General features: G+C 46.6%; 1 protein-coding gene across 1 annotated transcript in view; it reads left to right on the top strand.

Annotated features, from left to right (window-relative positions):
* The window catches only part of LOC142297264 (uncharacterized), a 280,648-nt gene that overhangs the window by 49,648 nt on the left and 207,203 nt on the right, over positions 1-23,797 (top strand). Inside the window, exons 17-26 of the mRNA XM_075341519.1 lie at positions 941-1,177; positions 1,406-1,525; positions 1,614-1,828; positions 2,542-2,611; positions 5,432-5,599; positions 6,290-6,403; positions 9,858-10,121; positions 13,338-13,484; positions 13,653-13,834; positions 13,945-14,125. Of these exons, the coding sequence (XP_075197634.1) occupies positions 941-1,177; positions 1,406-1,525; positions 1,614-1,828; positions 2,542-2,611; positions 5,432-5,599; positions 6,290-6,403; positions 9,858-10,121; positions 13,338-13,484; positions 13,653-13,834; positions 13,945-14,125 (1,698 nt within the window). The remainder of the gene's footprint in view (positions 1-940; positions 1,178-1,405; positions 1,526-1,613; positions 1,829-2,541; positions 2,612-5,431; positions 5,600-6,289; positions 6,404-9,857; positions 10,122-13,337; positions 13,485-13,652; positions 13,835-13,944; positions 14,126-23,797) is intronic.

Here is a 23,797-nt window from a genome sequence, read left to right as displayed (position 1 = left end):
GGAGCACGATGGGGAGTGCGCTGCATGGGGGATGGAGCACGATGGGGAGTGCGCTGCATGGGGGATGGAGCACGTTTGGGAGTGCGCACCTCCCCCCAACACACACACACGCGCGCGCACTGCACAACACACCACACACACACACTGGGAACCACAAACAACTGCCCTACACAGACACCCACACACACAGACAACGCTGCACACACACAACACCCAACACACAAACACCGCGGCACACACAAATATACGCACATACCGCACAACACACACATTGCACAAAACATACCTCCCCCCAAAACACACCACACACACACAAACCGCGCAACACACACACAACGCTACAGACACACAGCGCTCCACAAACAACTCAACACACGCAACACACATACAACACCGCTCTCACCCCCCGTCACACCCAGACAACACCCAGAACATGTACAGCGCCTACACAAACACTTGGTAACTACACACAACAACATCTATATATATATATATATATATATATATATATATATATATAACAAAAATCATACATGAACTACACAATACGTAAATTCTAGAATACCCGATGCGTAGAATCGGGCCACCTTCTAGTATATATATATATATATATACATATATATATATATATATATATATATGTACACTGTCTTCCAGTAGTCTGAGGTGACAGGGCAGAGAAATGAAGCTATGTAGCAACATGCAAATCAGCCTGGGAGTGCGTTGTTAGTGTTTTGTTATGCACTCCACTACTTCAACGAGTTTTGGGTATAATTTGTATAATTTGCATTTTATATATGTAAAATAAAATATTCTCTAAAACAGACATGTCACGAAAGGTGGAAAGTTCTCTTTGACATAGTAGTTATTCTGACAAAAATATTTGAAATACAAATATTTATCCATCAACTGCTAAATTATCTGTTTCCTTCCCTCTCAGGTTGGTATAATTACTATGCTACTTACCAGTCCACCTTTTCGTCATGGTATGGAGGAGGCACAAGGTGTTACTACAATTACTGGGGTGGTTTATCTTATGGCGAAAAAGAAAGATACTTACCAACTCCATGGGAGTATGAAAACAGTTGGCTGAGATGGTGGAACCCTTACTACTACTATACCTATTACTACAACTACTTTATGTCAGAAATGCAGAGACAAAGGACCCAGTACAAAGGTATTAATATTGTACTCATGAGAATTAATAAAATCTTACCCTTTTATTTACTATTTTATTTAATATTTTAAATATTTTAAAGCTATTTTCTGTCCATTTTTATATAAAAAATGATTGTATTTGGGCTGTAATATTTTTTTAAATGTTATCAGCTCATTTTTCTTAATTTATTGTGTGACATATTATAGTTACAGCAAAGTTTTACTACAATTTATCTTGCCTGTTTAGAACAAGAAGTTGATCCCTACAATAACTGCTGCCTGTACTCTGGCTCTTCATACCTATGTTCCTTGTACAGGCAAAGAAGACCTTATGATTTCTGCTATGGATATATCCCACCACGTTTTGGTAAGCTTTACTAGCATTACCTGCTTGCCGATGAGCTATTTGCCAACATTTTTAAAAGGCTAAACTGAATGCCTAATTTCTTTTTAAGGTTTCCTATTTGGTGATCCCCACATCAATACACTGGATGGAGTGAAATATACTTTCAATGGCTTGGGAGAGTTCATTTTGACCAATGTTAAAGATGAGAATGACACCGTAATCTTCCGGCTACAGGGCCGTACTGCGAGGGCTAGCAATGGGACACATGATACACAGGCAACTAACTTTGTCGGACTGGCTGCTATCATTCAAGATGAGACAACGGTAAAGATGATAAAAAATATTTATTTACAAAAAAAAGGGTTTAAAAGAATAGAGAGTCCTCAGTGGTTGAAACCTTTTAATGGCTAATTGAAAAGATGGTAATAATTGCAAGCTTTCCAGACTACTCAGGTCTCTTCATCAGGCATGGTATAACACAAAATCTGAAGAGTCACATATTTATACACAACAGGACATAGAAAAGTGCAGTAAATAAAACAAGTTATGTGAAGCAGAACGATCAGTATGGCAAGAGGACAAACTGTTGTGGCCATAAATATTGCAGCAGTTCAGTGTGAAAGTTTTATTGTCCTCTAATAAGGGTCTGGTCCGGGCTGTGATGCCCCCGGATGGTCTGAGGAGCACATCTCTTAATTGATGTAAAAAGACATGAATCCATGAGACACATTCATTCCTGCTCTGAATGTGTCAAAGGTCATCATACGTTTGTACTCCCTTTGTCTCCTATCTCTCTGGGACTTTAAATTTCCTTTCAACACCAGCAATTTCATGTCCATGATGCTGTGGTCTGGGTTACAAAAATGTTTGGCCACAGGTAGATCTATTCTTTTTTCTTTTATCTCTACTGGCTAACACTGTACAAAGATATAATTATTTACAATAACTGTATTAACCTACAACAATGATCTGTGGGACTGATTGCTGTTTTGGTTGATGCTGATGGCTTCCTTTTTGGAATTGGTCTTCTTGTACAGATTGAGTGGATTCTCCAGGGAAGCAATTCAACCATTGTGAAACTCAATGGCACAGAATTTACTTTACCAGGTAAGTAACATTTTCAGATTATGTGTGATACAAATGAAATTGAACATATTATTTTGTCCAAATAATTTCCATTTTTTATATAATCTATATATATATAATTGCCTTATTCTGTCTGTCTGTCTGTCTATCTGTCTGTCTGTCTGTCTGTCTTGCTCCAAAATTGTGTCCTTACGGTGACACAAAGCTGATTGGCCGCTGGGCTCGCCATGGCCCCGCCCCCCCGCACGGATTGGCTGCTCGCCTCGCCTCGGCTCCGCCCCCCATGGATTGGTCGCTCGCCTCGGCCTGGCCCCGCCCTCCGCATGGATTGGCTGCTCGCCCCGGCCCTCCGCACGCCTCGCCAGACATAAACTTGCGCTGCTGGGATCGTGACGGAACCGGTGAACGCTGGTAACCATTATACACATCGGGTAACTAAGGTCCCTTGGTTACCCGATGTGTATCATAGTTACCAGTGTACACCGGCTCCGTCACGATCCCAGCAGCGCCACACATAACCTTGCGATGCTGGGATCTTGACGGAGCCCGTGAACGCTGGTAACCATTATACACATCGGGTAACTAAGGTCCCTTGGTTATCCGATGTGTATCATAGTTACCAGTGTACACCGGCTCCGTCACGATCCCAGCAGCGCCAGACATAACCTTGCGATGCTGGGATCTTGACGGAGACCATGAACGCTGGTAACCATTATACACATCGGGTAACTAAGGTCCCTTAGTTACCCGATGTGTATCATAGTTACCAGCGTACACCGGCTCCCGGTACACATGTGCAGGGAGCCGGCATTATACTCCTCTCCCCCCAGGACTACTCCTCCTATTACAGTCCTCCTATTATACTCCTCTCTGAGTATAATAGGAGAACTATTATAGCATGGGGGATGTAGCACGATGGGGGATGTAGCACGATGGGGGGTGCACAGCATGGGGGATGTAGCACGATGGGGGGTGCGCAGCATGGGGGATGTAGCACGATGGGGAGTGCGCAGCATGGGGGATGTAGCACGATGGGGAGTGCGCAGCATGGGTGATGTAGCACGATGGGGAGTGCGCAGCATGGGGGATGTAGCACGATGGGGAGTGCGCAGCATGGGGGATGTAGCACGATGGGGAGTGCGCAGCATGGGGGATGTAGCACGATGGGGAGTGCGCAGCATGGTGGATGGAGCACGATGGGGAGTGTGCAGCATGGGGGATGTAGCACGATGGGGAGTGTGCAGCATGGGGGATGTAGCACGATGGGGAGTGCGCAGCATGGGGGATGTAGCACGATGGGGGATGTAGCACGATGGGGGATGTAGCACGATGGGGGGTGCGCAGCATTGGGGATGTAGCACGATAGGGAGTGCGCAGCATGGGGATGTAGCACGATGGGGAGTGCGCAGCATGGGGGATGTAGCACGATGGGGAGTGCGCAGCATGGTGGATGGAGCACGATGGGGGGTGTGCAGCATGGGGGATGTAGCACGATGGGGAGTGCGCAGCATGGGGGATGTAGCACGATGGGGAGTGCGCAGCATGGGGGATGGAGCATGATGGGGAGTGCGCAGCATGGAGGATGGAGCACGATGGGGAGTGCGCAGCATGGGGGATGGAGCACGATGGGGGTGCGCAGCATGGGGGATGGAGCACGATGGGGAATGCACAGCATAGGGGATGGAGCACGATGGGGGGTGGGCAGCATGGGGGATGGGGCACGATGGGGGGTGCGCAGCATGGGGGATGGGGCACGATGGGGGGTGCGCAGCATGGGGGATGGAGCACGATGGGAGGTGCACACCTCCCCCCAACACACACACACAACACACCACACACACACTGGGAACCACAAACACCGCCATACACAGACACCCACACACACAGACAACGCTGCACACACACAACACCCAACACACAAACACCGCGGCATACATAAATATACGCACATACCGCACAACACACACATTGCACAAAACATACCTCCCCCCAAAACACACCACACCCACACAAACCGCGCAACACACACACACAACGCTACAGACACACAGCGCTCCACAAACAACGCAACACACGCAACACACAACGCGACAGACACACAGCGCTCCACAAACAATGCAACACACGCAACACACATACAACACCGCTCTCACCCCCCGCCACACCCAGACAACACCCAGAACATGTACAGCGCCCTACACAAACACTTGGTAACTACACACAACAACATATATATATATATATATATATATATATATATATATATATATATATATATATATAACAAAAATCATACATGAACTACACAATACGTAAATTCTAGAATACCCGATGCGTAGAATCGGGCCACCTTCTAGTATATATATATATATATATATATATATATATATATATATATATATATAGTATATTAAATATTACTTTTGACTTGATTAAAGGGAACTTGTCCTCTGATTCATGCTGCCTAGGCTGCAGACAGCGTTAACCAGAGTGTGGCATGACAGTGATATATACAGTATTTCCCTCTAAAAAGCTTTGGCGTTAAAAGAACTAGCCGGTGACCGTAGCCGAAGATGAGACTAGTCCGGCTACGCACTGGCCAGCTTGTCCCAACCCACTCTGCAGGTGATTTACAGGTCTCTTGCTACAGAAGAGATCTGTCACTCACATAAAATCACACTGGCTGCAATGTAAATCTTTTAAATAAAAATCCTTAATAAAACATAATGATAAGGTTCATTGATAGGTTTCTAATCACATAAAACAGCTACATTGTATTCAATTAGACATGCATTCCTGTGGATATGTATGAGTAATAAATCTGACTTTGATTCTTTCAAGACAACTCTACCTATGTAAGCAAAATCACTCTGGAGAAAACAAGCAAAAATGAAATACAAGCCTCATTCGATGGTGGGATCTCGATCACAGTTTCTGCTAATGAGGGAGCTTTGAGCTTTGTCACAATGTTGGATACTATCTATAAGAATAAAACTGAAGGCCTCCTGGGTAAGATCATTATTTACTACAATGTATTACATGCCAATGAGTTGCTTTGTAATCTGCAGTCTACCAGCTACAGTAGAAATGCAAATAATAATATAAACATTACAATAAAAATAATTGTTTGTAATAAATTTTAATTTATCGGTTACCTCAAATGCAACATTAATGTTTGAATTTAATAACATTGATATATATTTATTGGGGATGAGGAAACCCAAACTGTAAAGGTTGAGGTTTTTTTTAAAAAAAAGTCCTTGTCCAAGTTCTGGTGATGTTCATATACTAGTGATTTCATTGAGTATCAGGATGCTCGGGTACGCTCGGTGTTCGGCCCAGTGAGAGTTGCTTGCATTCTCTTAATAGCTCTTACTGGGGGTAAAAACAACATTTTCAAGTGATGTGTGTAAAAAAAGAATAAAAAAAAAAATCCCCACCTTCCCTCGGGATTGTCCTGTTTATTGCTGGTTGGTATGAGAGCCGAACTGCCCAATCATTGATGTCAATTGTACCCGTTATTCGAGTCGAGTCTGTTAGCTCAGGTTCCCATTAACATTTATGGGGTTCAGGGTCAAGGAACAAGTTCAGGTCAAGTCCACATCCTGAAGCAAACTTTTTTTAAAGTCCAGCAGAACCTGGCGAATCAGAACATCCATGGGTGCACTGATCTCTAATATTTATTTATTTATTTTGCAGGAGTCTTTAATGATGATAAGACAGATGATCTGATGGCCGCTAATGGAACCAAATTGGAATTTAATGGTGTAAAACTCCCGAATGATTCCCTGATATTTGAGATCGGAATGACATGTAAGTGGTCATTGGTGTTCACATTGTCATTTCAGATATACTGTAACTTGTGGGTTATTTTTTACGGAAGGAAGAAATTAATCTCCATCTAATAAAATTAATCCTTTATTAAAAAGTCAATCAAAATCCATAGTCCAATCACGATTAAGGGGTATAACACTAGAAACACATTATTTGCCATTTATTCGGCTTTATTCATCATGACATTTGTTTAATGTTATTTTTACTCTCGATGTACTCTGGATTCTGGATTCTGGATTCTGGATTTGACTTAACAATGTAGGATTAATTTTTATTCCATGCAGCTGGATTTCTTCCTTCTTCTGTTACTCCATCCGAGCATAGACATCTCTCTGGGCTCCAGGTCATAAAGGAATTTTTATTGTAGTGAGCTGTTTTTTCCTTTTCTTCAGTTTTTGTTTTTTTAAACAGGTTTTCTAGCCTTTGTTTTTATCTAGCTCTTTTACTCAACAAGAATAAATAAGTAGTGATGGGCGTGCCCGCAGATATCCAGCATTGGTTGGTCCAACTTGATTTTAAAAAAAAAACTTGGTTTGGGTCCTGAATTAATTCTGGATATTTGGCCATATGCCAATCCTCATACATGGGGACTTGAATCATGGGCTTTAAAATGGTGGTGGAAAGGGCTAGAGGAATTAGACCAAGCACATTATACTTACCAGTCTTTGCGTGGTTGTAACACTACTTCCGGGGCCGCTCATTATCCATCATGCATTTTCACTGCTTCCCCTACCCACCGGCAGTCTCGACGTCTGTATTTGGTTGCAGTCAGACTGACCCGACACCATGTGTGACAGCATGTCTGACTGCTTGGATTCACACTTGCTGTCTCCATCTCTATCGGGTGTAAAAATAAATAAATAATTAAATAAATTGGTGTAGGGTCCCCCCATATTATGATACCCAGCACAGATAAAGCTGTATCCCCCAGTCATGTGCTTATCTTGGCTGTATATCAAAATTAGTGGGAACCAATGTGGCTTTTTTAAATTATTTAAACAAATAAATAATTTAAAAAAGGCATACGGTCCACCCCAATTTTGATACCCAGCCATTATAAACCCGACATCTGGGGACTGCTATTCTCAGGCTAGGGCAGCCCATGGTCTTTGGGCCTCCCAAACCTAAAAATAGCAGCCTGCAGCTGCTCAGAATTGTCGCCTCCATTACATGTGACAATTACAACACTTTACCCGGCTTATCCTGATTGCCCTGGCGCAGTGGCAATCGGGGTAATAATGGGTTAATGACAGCTCACAGCTGCCACTAAGCCCCAATTAGTAATGGGATGTGTCTCTTAGACTCCTCTATTATTAATCTGTAAGTGAAAAGAAATAAACACAAATGTACACAAAGAAGGTCCTACAATGATTTTGCCTCTGCTACATACATACTGAAGTCACAGAGCACAGGCACAGAACATGTCAGCAGTGCACACTGTGGCTTCAGGCAGAGGCTGATTGAGCCACAGTAATGAGTGGTGATGTCACTCAGTTTATTTGCGGTCACAACTGGAAGTTCCTACCTGTAACCGCAGGTAAAATGACCTCAGGTGACCTCATTGAACTAAGTGAACTCACCTCAGGTGATGTCACTGAGTTCACAGACTTGCATCTCTTGGCAGAAAACCACATTTTTTTTACCAAGAGATGCAGATTTGGTGCTCTAATGTATATACCATATTTATGCACCAAACCTGCATCTTCTGGCAAAAACAATCACATAAAAACACAATGCAATTTTGATGGGATAGAGATGCAATTATTTTTTGCCAGGAGATGCAGATTTGGTGCAGGAATTTTATATTTATAACTTAATTACCAGATCTGCATCTCTTGGCAAAAAATACACAAAACAGTTTTCTCACACTGTTTCGGTGCGGTTTTCTGCCAGGAGATGCAAATTTGGTGCAGAAATCTGGTGCCGATATGTCACCACAAGAAAAAAAAGCTTCAAAACCATTTTTGTGCATTTTTTTGCCAACAGATGCAGATTTGATGCTGAAATGTATACACCATATTCCTGTACCAAGTTTACATCTCCTGGCAAAAAAAAAAAATTGCATCACTATTGCATCAAAACCGCATGGTGTTTTGATGCATTTTTTTGCCAGAAGATGCAGATTTGGTGCAGGAATATGGTGTATAAATTTCAGTACCAAAATTTGCATCTCCTGGCATTTTTCTGCCTGGAGATGCATTTCTGTTAACTCAGTGACCTCACCTGAGGTGAGGTCACTAGAGGTCACTAGGTTTAATGAGGTCACCTTAGGTCAGTTTACCTGCGGTCTTAGGTGGGGTGCCATGGGAGTTATGTTACTGCACATCGCTTTGGCTCAGTTAGTCTCTGCCTTAAGCCCACAGCATGTGGACATAATCTGTGCCCAAGCACTGTGACTTCTGTATGTAGCAAAATTGTAGCAGAGAGTTTTGGGACCTCATGTGGATTACGTCGGAACTGGGTGTTTGGGGTTATTTCAAATAAAGGATTTTTTTTGGTGTTTCTCTCTATTTCTTTTCACTCACAGATTAGTAATGGGGGTGGTATCATGACCACCTCCCATTTCTAATCTAGGGTTTAGCAGTAGCTGTGAGTTGTGATTAACCCTTTATTACCCGAATTTCCACCGAACCAGGTAAATTGGAATGAGCTGGGTAAATTGCTGTAATGAATGCGGCAATCCTGGGTGGTTGCAGGCGGCTAATACCAGCCCCCCAGCTGTTGGCTTTATCAAGCCTGGGTATCAAAATTGTGTGGACTGCACAGCGTTTTGTAAATTTATTTATTTAAAAAAGCTGCATGGGGTCCCTCTTATTATGATACACAGCCAAGATAAGCACATGACTGGGGTCTGCAGCCTGTAGCCGTATGCTTTACCTGTACTGGTTATCATATTATGGGGGACCCTACGCCATTTATTTATTTATTTTTACACCACTATAGGGACACACACAGCTTGTGTAATTTCAAGTAGTCAGACATGCTGTCACACAGGGTGGAGGCATAGTCTGACTACAACCAATTAGAGATGTAGGGACTGCCGGTGGGTGGAGGAAGCAGTGCATATGCGTGAGGGTAATGCGCAGCCTTGAAAGTAATGTTACAGCCACGTGGAGACTGGTAAATATTACGTGCCTGATTTATTCTTATTTTCTTTCTTTTTCCTTTATTTATTTTTTAAGTATCTGGGAGGGCAGATGCAGATAGTCACCCGGTGTTACCTGAGAACTCCTGGCCTGGGATTGGTGCACAGGTGCTAGGTAACCTGTGTGGATCCAGACTTTTACAGTTCGTATTCGCCCATTACTATAAATGAGCTGTTTATTTTTCATGTTTTAAAATAAGACCTTCATATATTACAAAAAAGTGTGTCTTTGTTTACCGTATACAACAAAAACATTGTTTCCTCTTTATAAATGAGTTTGTTTTACAGGGAAAACCTCCCCTGCAGACAGCCTCTTCATCTACAACGAAACCGCTGGGGAATCCTGGGACACCTACAACAATAACACATTTGTGCCTCTGTTTTATGATGAGCTGCTTTTGACGACTGACAGTGAAATCATCAAGAAAGCAAATGAAACATGTCAAGGAAATGATGAGTGTATATTTGATGTCTTGAGCACTGGAAATGAAGCTTTAGGAAAGGCCACTCTTGGCAGTATTAAATCAGCCAACGAGCAAAGCAGCACAATGAGTAAGAAATATTAATTATCTGCTTCTCTGTCATTTCACACTTTCTCAGTAATTTGAAATATTGTCAGGGCAGGGAGGACTGGTAGGCCCAGGAGGTGGATCCACTGGACCATGCACCCCACCGGAGGGCAGGGTACATGGTAGCCGGAGCACTGGCGAGGCAGGGACAGGTATAACCAGGTCACCAGGGTCACGGAGTACTTTAAGACGGTACAGAATGCTGGTACAGGTAACAGGACACGGTACAAGGGGACCTGAGGATCTAGCTCAAAAGACAAGGCTTCAAGACACGTTGATCAGGCCCCGCCCACATGGAAAGGCAAGTCTTATATACCCAGCACAGCTCTATGTCATTTCCTGCTTCAGGTGTGCTGGGCCTATAAGACCAGGAGAATGGGCGCAGCCTGGTTCTATACAGAGGCACTAGTCAGAGTCAGACTCCTGAGACCAGGAACAGAACACAGGAGAGCACGAGCGGGGGCGGTAGCCGTGACCGGAGGACACGTGGACCGGATCAGTGGTCACGGAGCGGTGCCGAGATGGTGCGACCGGGTCAATGGGTAAGGAGCGGTGCTGAGGCATTGGGAGCGTGACAGTACCCCCCCTCTATGCCCCCCCCTCCGTGCACAGTACCCCAGGGGCACCCCGGATCGAGTCACTGGACCAGGAACCAAAGCAAAGGCGGGGAAGGACCGCTGACCCCGTGCCGTCTTCTTGGCCGCCCGACGCTTAGCCGATGATCTACCAGTAGTGGCAACGGGAAGCGGAGGACAGACAGAAGGAGGACCGGGGTCGTAGACGATCGGATCGGGTGTCTCGGACCGGGTACAGGACGGAGTCTCATCCTCAGTAGCCGGTGACATCAAATTCTCAATAGCCAGGGACGGTGAGGCGACGCTAGACTGCGTCGTTTCTTCTACAGGGCCCGGTGGTACCAAGGACTCAATCGACAGGAGTTGTGGTACGACGCTGGACTGCGTCGTCTCCTCTTCTGGTTCCGGTGGCACCACAGGTACAAGAGACAGGAGTTGCGGTACGGCGCTGGACTGCATCGTCACTTCTTCCCCTGTTGCGACATGACAGGCCCAGGTGACAGGGACCGAGGAACAGGCTGTAGACAGGTATCCTGGCACAACGGACTCCAACGAGTGATTGCGCCAGAGCGCCAACTGATGTCAGGGTCATGGAGTTGTAGCCAGGGCAGACCCAGCAGGAGCGCGGGAGCCATTCTCGGGATGACATACAAAGCAATAGTCTCAGTGTGCAGGGCACCAACACAGAGTCTCACGGGTTCGGTGGTGTACCGGACGGGTTCGTATAGCGGTTTTCCGTCCACGGAGGCGAACCAAAGGGGTTTAGCAAGCGGGATGACCGGTATTCGATAACGGTCCACTGTAGCTTGTAGAATGAAATTACCCGCTGCTCCTGAATCAATGTGAGCCTCTGCCGTGAACTGGGTCTTCTCGGTCGTGACCTGTACAGTCTGTGTAACCGGGACTGAAGGGATTCCGGTACCAACGGTAGCAGTTCCCACCATCCCTTGGACTTGGGGTCTACCTGGTCTCTCCGGGCAAGAACGAAGCACATGTGTACCGCTTCCACAATAGAAACACAGGCCCCGGGCAAGTCGCTCTGCTCGGCGTTGTTCAGCTTGGCTCAGTCGGTCGATTTGCATGGGTTCGGAAGCGGAATCGCAGGACGGCAATGGCGGGGGAACGGTAGACCTCTGCGGAAGGGAGATGTGACGGATTGGTCGTTTCTCCCGGGATACTTCCTTGGTTCGCTCTTGAAAACGGAGATCAATCCGGGTAGCTAGTGATACCAAAGCATCCAAGGTACGGGGAACATCACGACCTGCTAATTCGTCCTTGATGCGACCGGAGAGCCCCTCCCAGAAGGCGGCAGTCAATGCCTCGTTGTTCCAGCCTAGCTCGGAGGCAAGCGTGCGAAACTGGATGGCGTACTGGCCCGCCGTCAGGGTTCCTTGGCGTAGCCGGAGGAGCGAAGAGGTAACCACGGTAGTACGTCCTGGTTCATCAAAGGTACTTCGAAAAGCCTGAAGGAATTCCCGGATGTCGGTCGTTACCGGATCCTCATTCTCCCACAACGGATTTATCCAGGCCAGAGCTTCGCCTTCTAGGTGTGACATTAGAAATGCCACTTTTGCTTGGTCCGAAACAAACAGGTGCGGGAGCAGCTGAAAATGCAGAGAGCACTGGTTCAAGAAGCCTCTGCAGGTCTTGGGATCTCCCGCATAGCGAGGTGGTGCAGCGAGGCGGAGATGCGAGGCCGAGGAGACAACGGGTTCGGACGTAGTCGCTGTACGCTGTGTAGATGAGGTCGAGGCGGCAGTCTGTAACGTATACAAGCGGCTGTCCACAGACGTCAGGAAATTCAATATACGGGTTAAGGTTTCTCTCTGTCGCACCAGTTCCTGGCGCAGTTCAGCCAGTTCAGACGTCTGTGCTCCGGCGGAATCCATGGCCTGATCAATCTGTCAGGGCAGGGAGGACTGGTAGGCCCAGGAGGTGGATCCACTGGACCATGCACCCTACCGGAGGGCAGGGTACACGGCAGCCGGAGCACTGGCGAGACAGGGACAGGTATAACCAGGTCACCAGGGTCACGGAGTACTTTAAGACGGTACAGAATGCTGGTACAGGTAACAGGACACGGTACAAGGGGACCTGAGGATCTAGCTCAAAAGACAAGGCTTCAAGACACGTTGATCAGGCCCCGCCCACATGGAAAGGCAAGTCTTATATACCCAGCACAGCTCTATGTCATTTCCTGCTTCAGGTGTGCTGGGCCTATAAGACCAGGAGAATGGGCGCGGCCTGGTCCTATACAGAGGCACTAGTCAGAGTCAGACTCCTGAGACCAGGAACAGAACACAGGAGAGCACGAGCGGGGGCGGTAGCCGTGACCGGAGGACACGTGGACCGGATCAGTGGTCACGGAGCGGTGCCGAGATGGTGCGACCGGGTCAATGGGTAAGGAGCGGTGCTGAGGCATTGGGAGCGTGACAAATATTTCTTGGCATTTTTCAATAAGGTTTCATCAGTGATAGGCAGAACTTGTCAATTTTTCTGACTTTTATTATCAAGTCTTTCAAATTTAACTATTATATTTTAAATATCCAAAGCACAAACATATTTTAATAACAGATCTATATATTTAGTTAGAAAGATCTAAACAGAATAACATCTCTCTTCAGATAACTTCCCTCCTAATGTTACCGGACCCACCACTATTTTCACCAAGATTTTTGAGCCAATAACAGTTATCTACACAGCAACTGATGAGAACAACGACACTGTGATCTTCTCTCTGGGGACAGACTCCCCTGACATCAATATAACAGGTGAATCGATGGTTATGTTATACAATTACCAATATAATATTCAGTCTAATGAGTTTCTTTGAGCCAATTCTATCACAGGGATGTAAAGCATATCCCTCACATATCCTACAACATGAATAACTTATTTTCCTTCTCAATGTCCTTCACACCTTTCTTTTTGTTGTGCAGATGATGGAGTCTTGGTTTGGTATCCCAAGAGTTCAACACCCGTTAACGTCACTATAATTGCCAATGATTCCAAAGTCGCTACTGATGTGATTCTAACCCTGGTGCTCTGTAACTGTACCAACAATGGCAGCTGTCTCTATGATAGCGCCATCAGCCTAGACAATAAGACCACAACCTTCAAGGTAATCTGTCTTACTGAGTAACATCAACATATTTTACAACAATGGAATACATCATTATTGATATCTATCGTTAATACAAATGACACATTATTGAATATCTTGCATTGCAGGTGGCCGGATGTAACTGCTCTGCTGCATGGACCGGGATGTACTGTGAAAATGATTTTAATGCTTGTGCAGAAAACAAATGTTACATTAATAATACCTGTGAAGATGCAAAAGCCCCCCTAGAGGGATATACCTGTGGTCCATGTCCCGTACATCTGACTGGAGATGGAGAAACTTGTACAGGTGAGTATTTTCGCTAACTGCATCTACAGTACATACAGATATTTTACAGTTCTCTTCTTGAGAATGGGATGCTGTATATATTCCACCTTAATGTGGACACCGCCTTCCTAATAGATCACTGATCAATGCACTTATGGGTGATTGTGTGGCACCCCAAGGTCCGAGAGCCACAGTAGTGTTGCCCTCTTTACCAGGAGTGATGCTATGCCTGGAGGCAAGGAGGGGGTTCTCATGTTAGGTATACCAACATTCAACGTTTCCTAACTCTAGGCCAGTAGGGGGAGCTCAAGGACCTGTTTTGAGGGAAGCTTCCCTAGGATACTGGGCTGGAGGAAGGGTTACACACACACAAACACACACACACACACACACACACACACACACACACACAGGAACAGGAAGAGAAAATACTTCAGTCGAGCAGAGGCAAAGAACAAGCATGGTCGCTGAAAGAGAGCTGTCTCCCAAACTCTCCTAGGACCTAGCTCAGCTCAATAGCAGGACACCGTGGTCCTCAACTGTTGGGTGCTAAAGACCCATCAGTGAAGCCCAGAGGGAAGGAGATTTCAAGTCCCCTGGCCCAAAGAAAGCCCAAAGGTAAAGCAAAACAATAGAACCCAGGGCCGCAGCTACACAGGCAGTGCCCAGGACCATCTCGTGCTGCCCCCCATAAGGAAAAGGACAAACAACAACTAGGAAGATGGTCACTGTGCGACTCCAAGCCACAGAGACTCACACACATAGCACAACAAGGAAGGACTCCAACCCATCTGGCAAGGTGAATCCCCTCATTGCTTCCAGGCTGACCAGACCCCCATCATCTTCTGGAACAGACTCGCGGGCCTGTATTAACAACTGCCAAGTAAAGGTAAAGGAAACTACAGCCCCCTGTGTTGTTCAGTTATTACCGGAATTCTCAGTTCTGCACTCCAACTTTAAATCACAGAGACTACCACTTCCATCCTCCCTGGGGCCTAGCTCTACCTGTGGGGAGCTGCAACTGCAACACCCAAGTTGCGTCACCATCTGCCCCAGAAGAGAGAATTCCCGCAGCGGCGGCTAATAATTGGCCGCACACTACAGGTGGCATCACGAATAACAACTCCCATCATCCCCATCCCCATATTTATTGACACTGCCAGGGTCACGAACCCGGGCCTGGCCGCAGTGACATCCCAAACCGACACCGGCATGGTGACTAGTAACTCCAGAGACTCCCATGGGCGCGTCAATTGTCTCAAAGAGGTTTCACTCTCTATATTTACTTATTTCAGTTTTGCTGAAATTTAGCATGTGCTTTAACAGGGTACAAACTTTCACCTTTTTTTAAGTACAATGACAGCCTGATTTTAAAGTAATACCAAGAATTACCAGACAAAAATGTAACCAGTTGATTTCAGTGTACATACATGTATATATAAATACCCAACTCTTTATAACAGTTATCCTGGTCTAGATAAGAATAGAACTGAGCTGAAATAGCAGACAAAACCCAAAAAGAAGGGAGGACCTGATTCTGTGAAGCACAACCCTGTATTCCAATCACATACAACCTCTATAAAGGGAACCTGTCATGTCTGATTACACTGTTAACCTGCAGATAAAGTGTTAATCTGCCAGTTGATATTGTCATGTAGGTGTCCGGCCTCTGTACTGAAAGTGAACTCAGGAGAAAATTAGCTTAATTTCTCCCATGAGCCACATTGCCAGACATGTACATAATGCTATTACTAGAGATGAGCGAACCGGTCGCGGTTCGGCTCGAGGTTGGTTCGCCGAACGGACCTCCCGTTCGAGTTCGGTTCGTCGAACGTTCGACGAACCGAACTCGAACTGCATAGGAAACAATGGCAGGCAATCACAAACACAGAAAAACACCTAGAAAACACCCTCAAAGGTGTCCTAAAGGTGACAAACAACTCAAACACATTGGAAAGTGACAAGGACATATACTCTTGCGAAAACAAAACAGCTGGACAAGGAAAAAGAGGAGGACACACAGATATAGGCATGGCACGCCCTTCTAAAATCATGTAAAACACCGCAAGGTGACTCCAAGCGGAGTCTCCCTTTTTTCCAAAAATTGGGCCCACACACACCCACCCCTTCAGTGGCAGCAGTTGTGCCCCAGTTGTACACTTCACAGCTAGATTTGCATCAAGCACATTCAAAAATACGCCATTCTTATCCGTCCCCAGGATGACACCGGGGTAGGTAGCAAAGTCTTTCCTGATCCCAGCTCTGTTCATCTTGGCTTCTTTTAAAAACACAGCAAGCAAGGGTTACTCCAAGCGGAGTCTCCCTTTTTTCCAAAAATTGGGCCACACAGACACCCACCCCATCAGTGGCAGCACTTGGGCCCTAGTTGCAAACAGGATGTTTTGATTTGCATCAAGCACATTCAAAAATACGCCATTCTTATCCGTCCCCAGGATGACACCGGGGTACGTAGATAAAGTCTTTGCTGATCCATGACTTGTTCATCTTGGCTTCTTTTAAAAACAATGTAAGCAAGGGTTACTCCAAGCGGAGTCTCCCTTTTTTTCCAAAAATTGGGCCACACAGACACCCAACCCATCAGTGGCAGCACTTGGGCCCTAGTTGCAAACAGGATGTTTTGATTTGCATCAAGCACATTCAAAAATACGCCATTCTTATCCGTCCCCAGGATGACACCGGGGTAGGTAGCAAAGTCTTTCCTGATCCCAGCTCTGTTCATCTTGGCTTCTTTTAAAAACACAGCAAGCAAGGGTTACTCCAAGAGGAGTCTCCCTTTTTTCCAAAAATTGGGCCCACACACACCCACCCCTTCAGTGGCAGCAGTTGTGCCCCAGTTGTACACTTCACAGCTAGATTTGCATCAAGCACATTCAAAAATACGCCATTCTTATCCGTCCCCAGGATGACACCGGGGTAGGTAGCAAAGTCTTTCCTGATCCCAGCTCTGTTCATCTTGGCTTCTTTTAAAAACACAGCAAGCAAGGGTTACTCCAAGCGGAGTCTCCCTTTTTTCCAAAAATTGGGCCACACAGACACCCACCCCATCAGTGGCAGCACTTGGGCCCTAGTTGCAAACAGGATGTTTTGATTTGCATCAAGCACATTCAAAAATACGCCATTCTTATCCGTCCCCAGGATGACACCGGGGTACGTAGATAAAGTCTTTGCTGATCCATGACTTTTTCATCTTGGCTTCTTTTAAAAACAATGTAAGCAAGGGTTACTCCAAGCGGAGTCTCCCTTTTTTTCCAAAAATTGGGCCACACAGACACCCACCCCATCAGTGGCAGCACTTGGGCCCTAGTTGCAAACAGGATGTTTTGATTTGCATCAAGCACATTCAAAAATACGCCATTCTTATCCGTCCCCAGGATGACACCGGGGTAGGTAGCAAAGTCTTTCCTGATCCCAGCTCTGTTCATCTTGGCTTCTTTTAAAAACACAGCAAGCAAGGGTTACTCCAAGCGGAGTCTCCCTTTTTTCCAAAAATTGGGCCCACACACACCCACCCCTTCAGTGGCAGCAGTTGTGCCCCAGTTGTACACTTCACAGCTAGATTTGCATCAAGCACATTCAAAAATACGCCATTCTTATCCGTCCCCAGGATGACACCGGGGTAGGTAGCAAAGTCTTTCCTGATCCCAGCTCTGTTCATCTTGGCTTCTTTTAAAAACACAGCAAGCAAGGGTTACTCCAAGCGGAGTCTCCCTTTTTTCCAAAAATTGGGCCACACAGACACCCACCCCATCAGTGGCAGCACTTGGGCCCTAGTTGCAAACAGGATGTTTTGATTTGCATCAAGCACATTCAAAAATACGCCATTCTTATCCGTCCCCAGGATGACACCGGGGTACGTAGATAAAGTCTTTGCTGATCCATGACTTGTTCATCTTGGCTTCTTTTAAAAACAATGTAAGCAAGGGTTACTCCAAGCGGAGTCTCCCTTTTTTTCCAAAAATTGGGCCACACAGACACCCACCCCATCAGTGGCAGCACTTGGGCCCTAGTTGCAAACAGGATGTTTTGATTTGCATCAAGCACATTCAAAAATACGCCATTCTTATCCGTCCCCAGGATGACACCGGGGTAGGTAGCAAAGTCTTTCCTGATCCCAGCTCTGTTCATCTTGGCTTCTTTTAAAAACACAGCAAGCAAGGGTTACTCCAAGCGGAGTCTCCCTTTTTTCCAAAAATTGGGCCCACACACACCCACCCCTTCAGTGGCAGCAGTTGTGCCCCAGTTGTACACTTCACAGCTAGATTTGCATCAAGCACATTCAAAAATACGCCATTCTTATCCGTCCCCAGGATGACACCGGGGTAGGTAGCAAAGTCTTTCCTGATCCCAGCTCTGTTCATCTTGGCTTCTTTTAAAAACACAGCAAGCAAGGGTTACTCCAAGCGGAGTCTCCCTTTTTTCCAAAAATTGGGCCACACAGACACCCACCCCATCAGTGGCAGCACTTGGGCCCTAGTTGCAAACAGGATGTTTTGATTTGCATCAAGCACATTCAAAAATACGCCATTCTTATCCGTCCCCAGGATGACACCGGGGTACGTAGATAAAGTCTTTGCTGATCCATGACTTGTTCATCTTGGCTTCTTTTAAAAACAATGTAAGCAAGGGTTACTCCAAGCGGAGTCTCCCTTTTTTTCCAAAAATTGGGCCACACAGACACCCACCCCATCAGTGGCAGCACTTGGGCCCTAGTTGCAAACAGGATGTTTTGATTTGCATCAAGCACATTCAAAAATACGCCATTCTTATCCGTCCCCAGGATGACACCGGGGTAGGTAGCAAAGTCTTTCCTGATCCCAGCTCTGTTCATCTTGGCTTCTTTTAAAAACACAGCAAGCAAGGGTTACTCCAAGCGGAGTCTCCCTTTTTTTCCAAAAATTGGGCCACACAGACACCCACCCCATCAGTGGCAGCACTTGGGCCCTAGTTGCAAACAGGATGTTTTGATTTGCATCAAGCACATTCAAAAATACGCCATTCTTATCCGTCCCCAGGATGACACCGGGGTAGGTAGCAAAGTCTTTCCTGATCCCAGCTCTGTTCATCTTGGCTTCTTTTAAAAACACAGCAAGCAAGGGTTACTCCAAGCGGAGTCTCCCTTTTTTCCAAAAATTGGGCCACACAGACACCCACCCCATCAGTGGCAGCACTTGGGCCCTAGTTGCAAACAGGATGTTTTGATTTGCATCAAGCACATTCAAAAATACGCCATTCTTATCCGTCCCCAGGATGACACCGGGGTACGTAGATAAAGTCTTTGCTGATCCATGACTTGTTCATCTTGGCTTCTTTTAAAAACAATGTAAGCAAGGGTTACTCCAAGCGGAGTCTCCCTTTTTTTTCCAAAAATTGGGCCACACAGACACCCACCCCATCAGTGGCAGCACTTGGGCCCTAGTTGCAAACAGGATGTTTTGATTTGCATCAAGCACATTCAAAAATACGCCATTCTTATCCGTCCCCAGGATGACACCGGGGTAGGTAGCAAAGTCTTTCCTGATCCCAGCTCTGTTCATCTTGGCTTCTTTTAAAAACACAGCAAGCAAGGGTTACTCCAAGCGGAGTCTCCCTTTTTTCCAAAAATTGGGCCCACACACACCCACCCCTTCAGTGGCAGCAGTTGTGCCCCAGTTGTACACTTCACAGCTAGATTTGCATCAAGCACATTCAAAAATACGCCATTCTTATCCGTCCCCAGGATGACACCGGGGTAGGTAGCAAAGTCTTTCCTGATCCCAGCTCTGTTCATCTTGGCTTCTTTTAAAAACACAGCAAGCAAGGGTTACTCCAAGCGGAGTCTCCCTTTTTTTCCAAAAATTGGGCCACACAGACACCCACCCCATCAGTGGCAGCACTTGGGCCCTAGTTGCAAACAGGATGTTTTGATTTGCATCAAGCACATTCAAAAATACGCCATTCTTATCCGTCCCCAGGATGACACCGGGGTACGTAGATAAAGTCTTTGCTGATCCATGACTTGTTCATCTTGGCTTCTTTTAAAAACAATGTAAGCAAGGGTTACTCCAAGCGGAGTCTCCCTTTTTTTCCAAAAATTGGGCCACACAGACACCCACCCCATCAGTGGCAGCACTTGGGCCCTAGTTGCAAACAGGATGTTTTGATTTGCATCAAGCACATTCAAAAATACGCCATTCTTATCCGTCCCCAGGATGACACCGGGGTAGGTAGCAAAGTCTTTCCTGATCCCAGCTCTGTTCATCTTGGCTTCTTTTAAAAACACAGCAAGCAAGGGTTACTCCAAGCGGAGTCTCCCTTTTTTCCAAAAATTGGGCCCACACACACCCACCCCTTCAGTGGCAGCAGTTGTGCCCCAGTTGTACACTTCACAGCTAGATTTGCATCAAGCACATTCAAAAATACGCCATTCTTATCCGTCCCCAGGATGACACCGGGGTAGGTAGCAAAGTCTTTCCTGATCCCAGCTCTGTTCATCTTGGCTTCTTTTAAAAACACAGCAAGCAAGGGTTACTCCAAGCGGAGTCTCCCTTTTTTTCCAAAAATTGGGCCACACAGACACCCACCCCATCAGTGGCAGCACTTGGGCCCTAGTTGCAAACAGGATGTTTTGATTTGCATCAAGCACATTCAAAAATACGCCATTCTTATCCGTCCCCAGGATGACACCGGGGTAGGTAGCAAAGTCTTTCCTGATCCCAGCTCTGTTCATCTTGGCTTCTTTTAAAAACACAGCAAGCAAGGGTTACTCCAAGCGGAGTCTCCCTTTTTTCCAAAAATTGGGCCACACAGACACCCACCCCATCAGTGGCAGCACTTGGGCCCTAGTTGCAAACAGGATGTTTTGATTTGCATCAAGCACATTCCAAATCCACAAGCATTTACTCTCCCCAGGATGACACAGGGGTAGTAAATTCCTTCTGGATCCATGACTTGTTCATTTTGATGAACGTCAGTCTGTCCACATTGTCACTGGACAGACGCGTGCGCTTATCTGTCAGCACACACCCAGCAGCACTGAATACACGTTCAGAGACAACGCTGGCAGCTGGACACGACAAAATCTCCAAGGCGTAACTGGAGAGCTCTGGCCATTTTTCTATGTTTGAAGCCCAAAAGGAGCAAGGCTCCAGTTGCACAGTCATGGCATCGATGTTCATTTGGAGATACTCCTGTATCATCCTCTCCAGCCGTTGAGTATGTGTCAGACTTGTTGTCTCTGGTGGCCTTGCAAAAGAGGGTCTAAAAAAATTATGAAAAGATTCCATAAAATTGCTGTTACCGGCACCAGATACGGTCCTACTGGTACGGGTAGACTGGTGAAGATGACGAGAACGTCCCATGTTTGTCAAGTTACAACTGGGAGATTCCCTCCCTGCACCTGCACGGTTGTTTAGTGGAAAAGCCGAGCTAAGATCGAGTAACAGCTTCTGCTGATACTCCTGCATACGTGCGTCCCTTTCTATGGCTGGAATTATGTCACAAAATTTGGACTTGTACCGGGGATCTAATAGTGTGGCAATCCAGTAGTCATCATCACTTCTAATTTTGACAATACGACTGTCATGTTGGAGGTAGTGCAACAAGAAGGCACTCATGTGTCTTGCGCAGCCATGCGGACCAAGTCCACGCTGTGTTTGTGGCATAGAGGTGCTAACCGTTCTTTCTTCCTCTGACATCTCCCCCCAACCTCTTTCAACTGAAATTTGACCAAGGTCTCCCTCATCCGCTGAGTCTTCCATGTCCATGGACAGTTCGTCCTCCATTTCTTCATGTTCTCCTGCACCTTGCTCAACATTTCGCCTGCTACTATGCGCCCTTGTCGATCCCTGTTCCCCATGGTCCCATGCCTGCTGCGTTGGTGATGATGAACGTCTGGATCTTGGTGATGTTGTTGTCCCTTGCACATATGAATCCTCCTGTAGTTCCTCCCCTTCATGTTGTCCCACCCCCTGACTCCGAATAGTGTTTAGCGTGTGCTCCAGCATGTAAATGACTGGAATCGTCATGCTGATAATGGCATTGTCAGAGCTAAACATATTCGTCGCCATGTCGAAACTGTGCAGAAGGGTGCATAGGTCCTTGATCTGAGACCACTCCATCAGGGTGATCTGCCCCACCTCTGCATCTCGTTGGCCCAGGCTATACGTCATGACGTATTGCACCAGGGCTCTGCGGTGCTGCCACAGTCGCTGTAACATGTGTAGAGTTGAATTCCAGCGTGTCGCCACATCGCATTTCAGGCGATGAACCGGCAGGCCGAAAGACTTCTGGAGCGATGCAAGTCGCTCAGCTGCGGCGCTTGAACGCCGGAAGTGAGCAGACAGTTTTCGTGCCCTGTTCAGAAGGCCATCTAGGCCGGGATAGTGTGTTAAAAATTGCTGCACGACAAGGTTCAACACGTGAGCCATACAAGGTACGTGTGTCACCTTGCCCAGGCGAAGGGCCGCACCCAGGTTTGCAGCATTGTCGCACATGGCCTTACCAGGCTGCAGGTTGAGTGGAGACAACCATTTATTAAACTCGGACCGCAGAGCTGACCACAACTCCTCAGCTGTGTGACTCTTATTACCAAGACATGTCAAGCTAAAGACCGCCTGATGCCGTTGCGCTCGGCTGCCAGCATAGTAATGAGGCGTGCGTGATTCCTTCTGCGCAGTGAGAACGCTGGTGGCCTGACCAGGCAGGCTTGGGGCGGAGGTGGAGGACCCAGATGAGGTGGAGGATGCAGAAGCTGTGGCGGAACTTGGACAGACAGAGGATTGACACACAAGTCGTGGGGACGGCAAGACTTGTGCAGCAGACCCTTCACCATCTATCACCATAGTTACCCAGTGCCCAGTCAGCGACATGTAACGTCCCTGTCCATGCTTACTGGTCCAAGTATCGGTGGTGAAATGCACCCGTTCACACACAGAGTTTCTCAAGGAAGCGGTGATGTTGTGTGCGACATGCTGGTGTAGCGCGGGCACACCTTTCTTAGAGAAGTAGTGGCGACTAGGCATCTGGTACTGGGGCACAGCGACAGACATAAGGTCTCTAAAATCCTGTGTGTCCACTAGGCGGAAAGGCAGCATTTCGGTAGCCAACAGCTTACAGAGGGATAGAGTCAACCTCTTAGCTTTGTCATGGGTCGGAGGAAGTGGCCTTTTATTTGACCACATCTGAGGGACAGAGATCTGGCTGCTGTGTGTAGACGGTGTTGAGTAGGGTGTCCCTGGAAAAATGCAGGTTTGTGAGGAAAGTGCAGGCGGAGACATGATGTTGCCTTCATCCAACGTTGGTGCTATCGATGTCTGAGAGAGCTGTACACACTCACTTGTTTCCCCTTCCAAACCAACTGACGACCTTACAAGCAAACTGCCTGTTGTGGTTACAGTGGTGGAAGTTTTGCGTGGAAAAACAGGTGTGACAGCTGTCCCCACAGTCCTAGAAGATGAAGAGCGCGCGGATGCACTGGAAGGGGCGGGCGGTGGATGGTTCGCTCCGCTAGCCGGCATTGCAGCACGGTGAGCTTCCCACCGGGACTTATGATATTTATTCATGTGACGATTCATGGAAGAAGTTGTCAAACTGCTGAGGTTTTGACCTCTACTAACAGAATCATGACAAATGTTACATATCACATGAGTTGGGCGATCTTTTTCGATGTGAAAAAAGGCCCAGGCTAGGCAAGGC

The sequence above is a fragment of the Anomaloglossus baeobatrachus genome, chromosome 3 (assembly GCF_048569485.1).
Source record: "Anomaloglossus baeobatrachus isolate aAnoBae1 chromosome 3, aAnoBae1.hap1, whole genome shotgun sequence".
Taxonomy (NCBI): domain Eukaryota; kingdom Metazoa; phylum Chordata; class Amphibia; order Anura; family Aromobatidae; genus Anomaloglossus; species Anomaloglossus baeobatrachus.
Note: the sequence above shows the minus strand (reverse complement) of the source record. Positions and strands in the feature narration are given on the sequence as shown.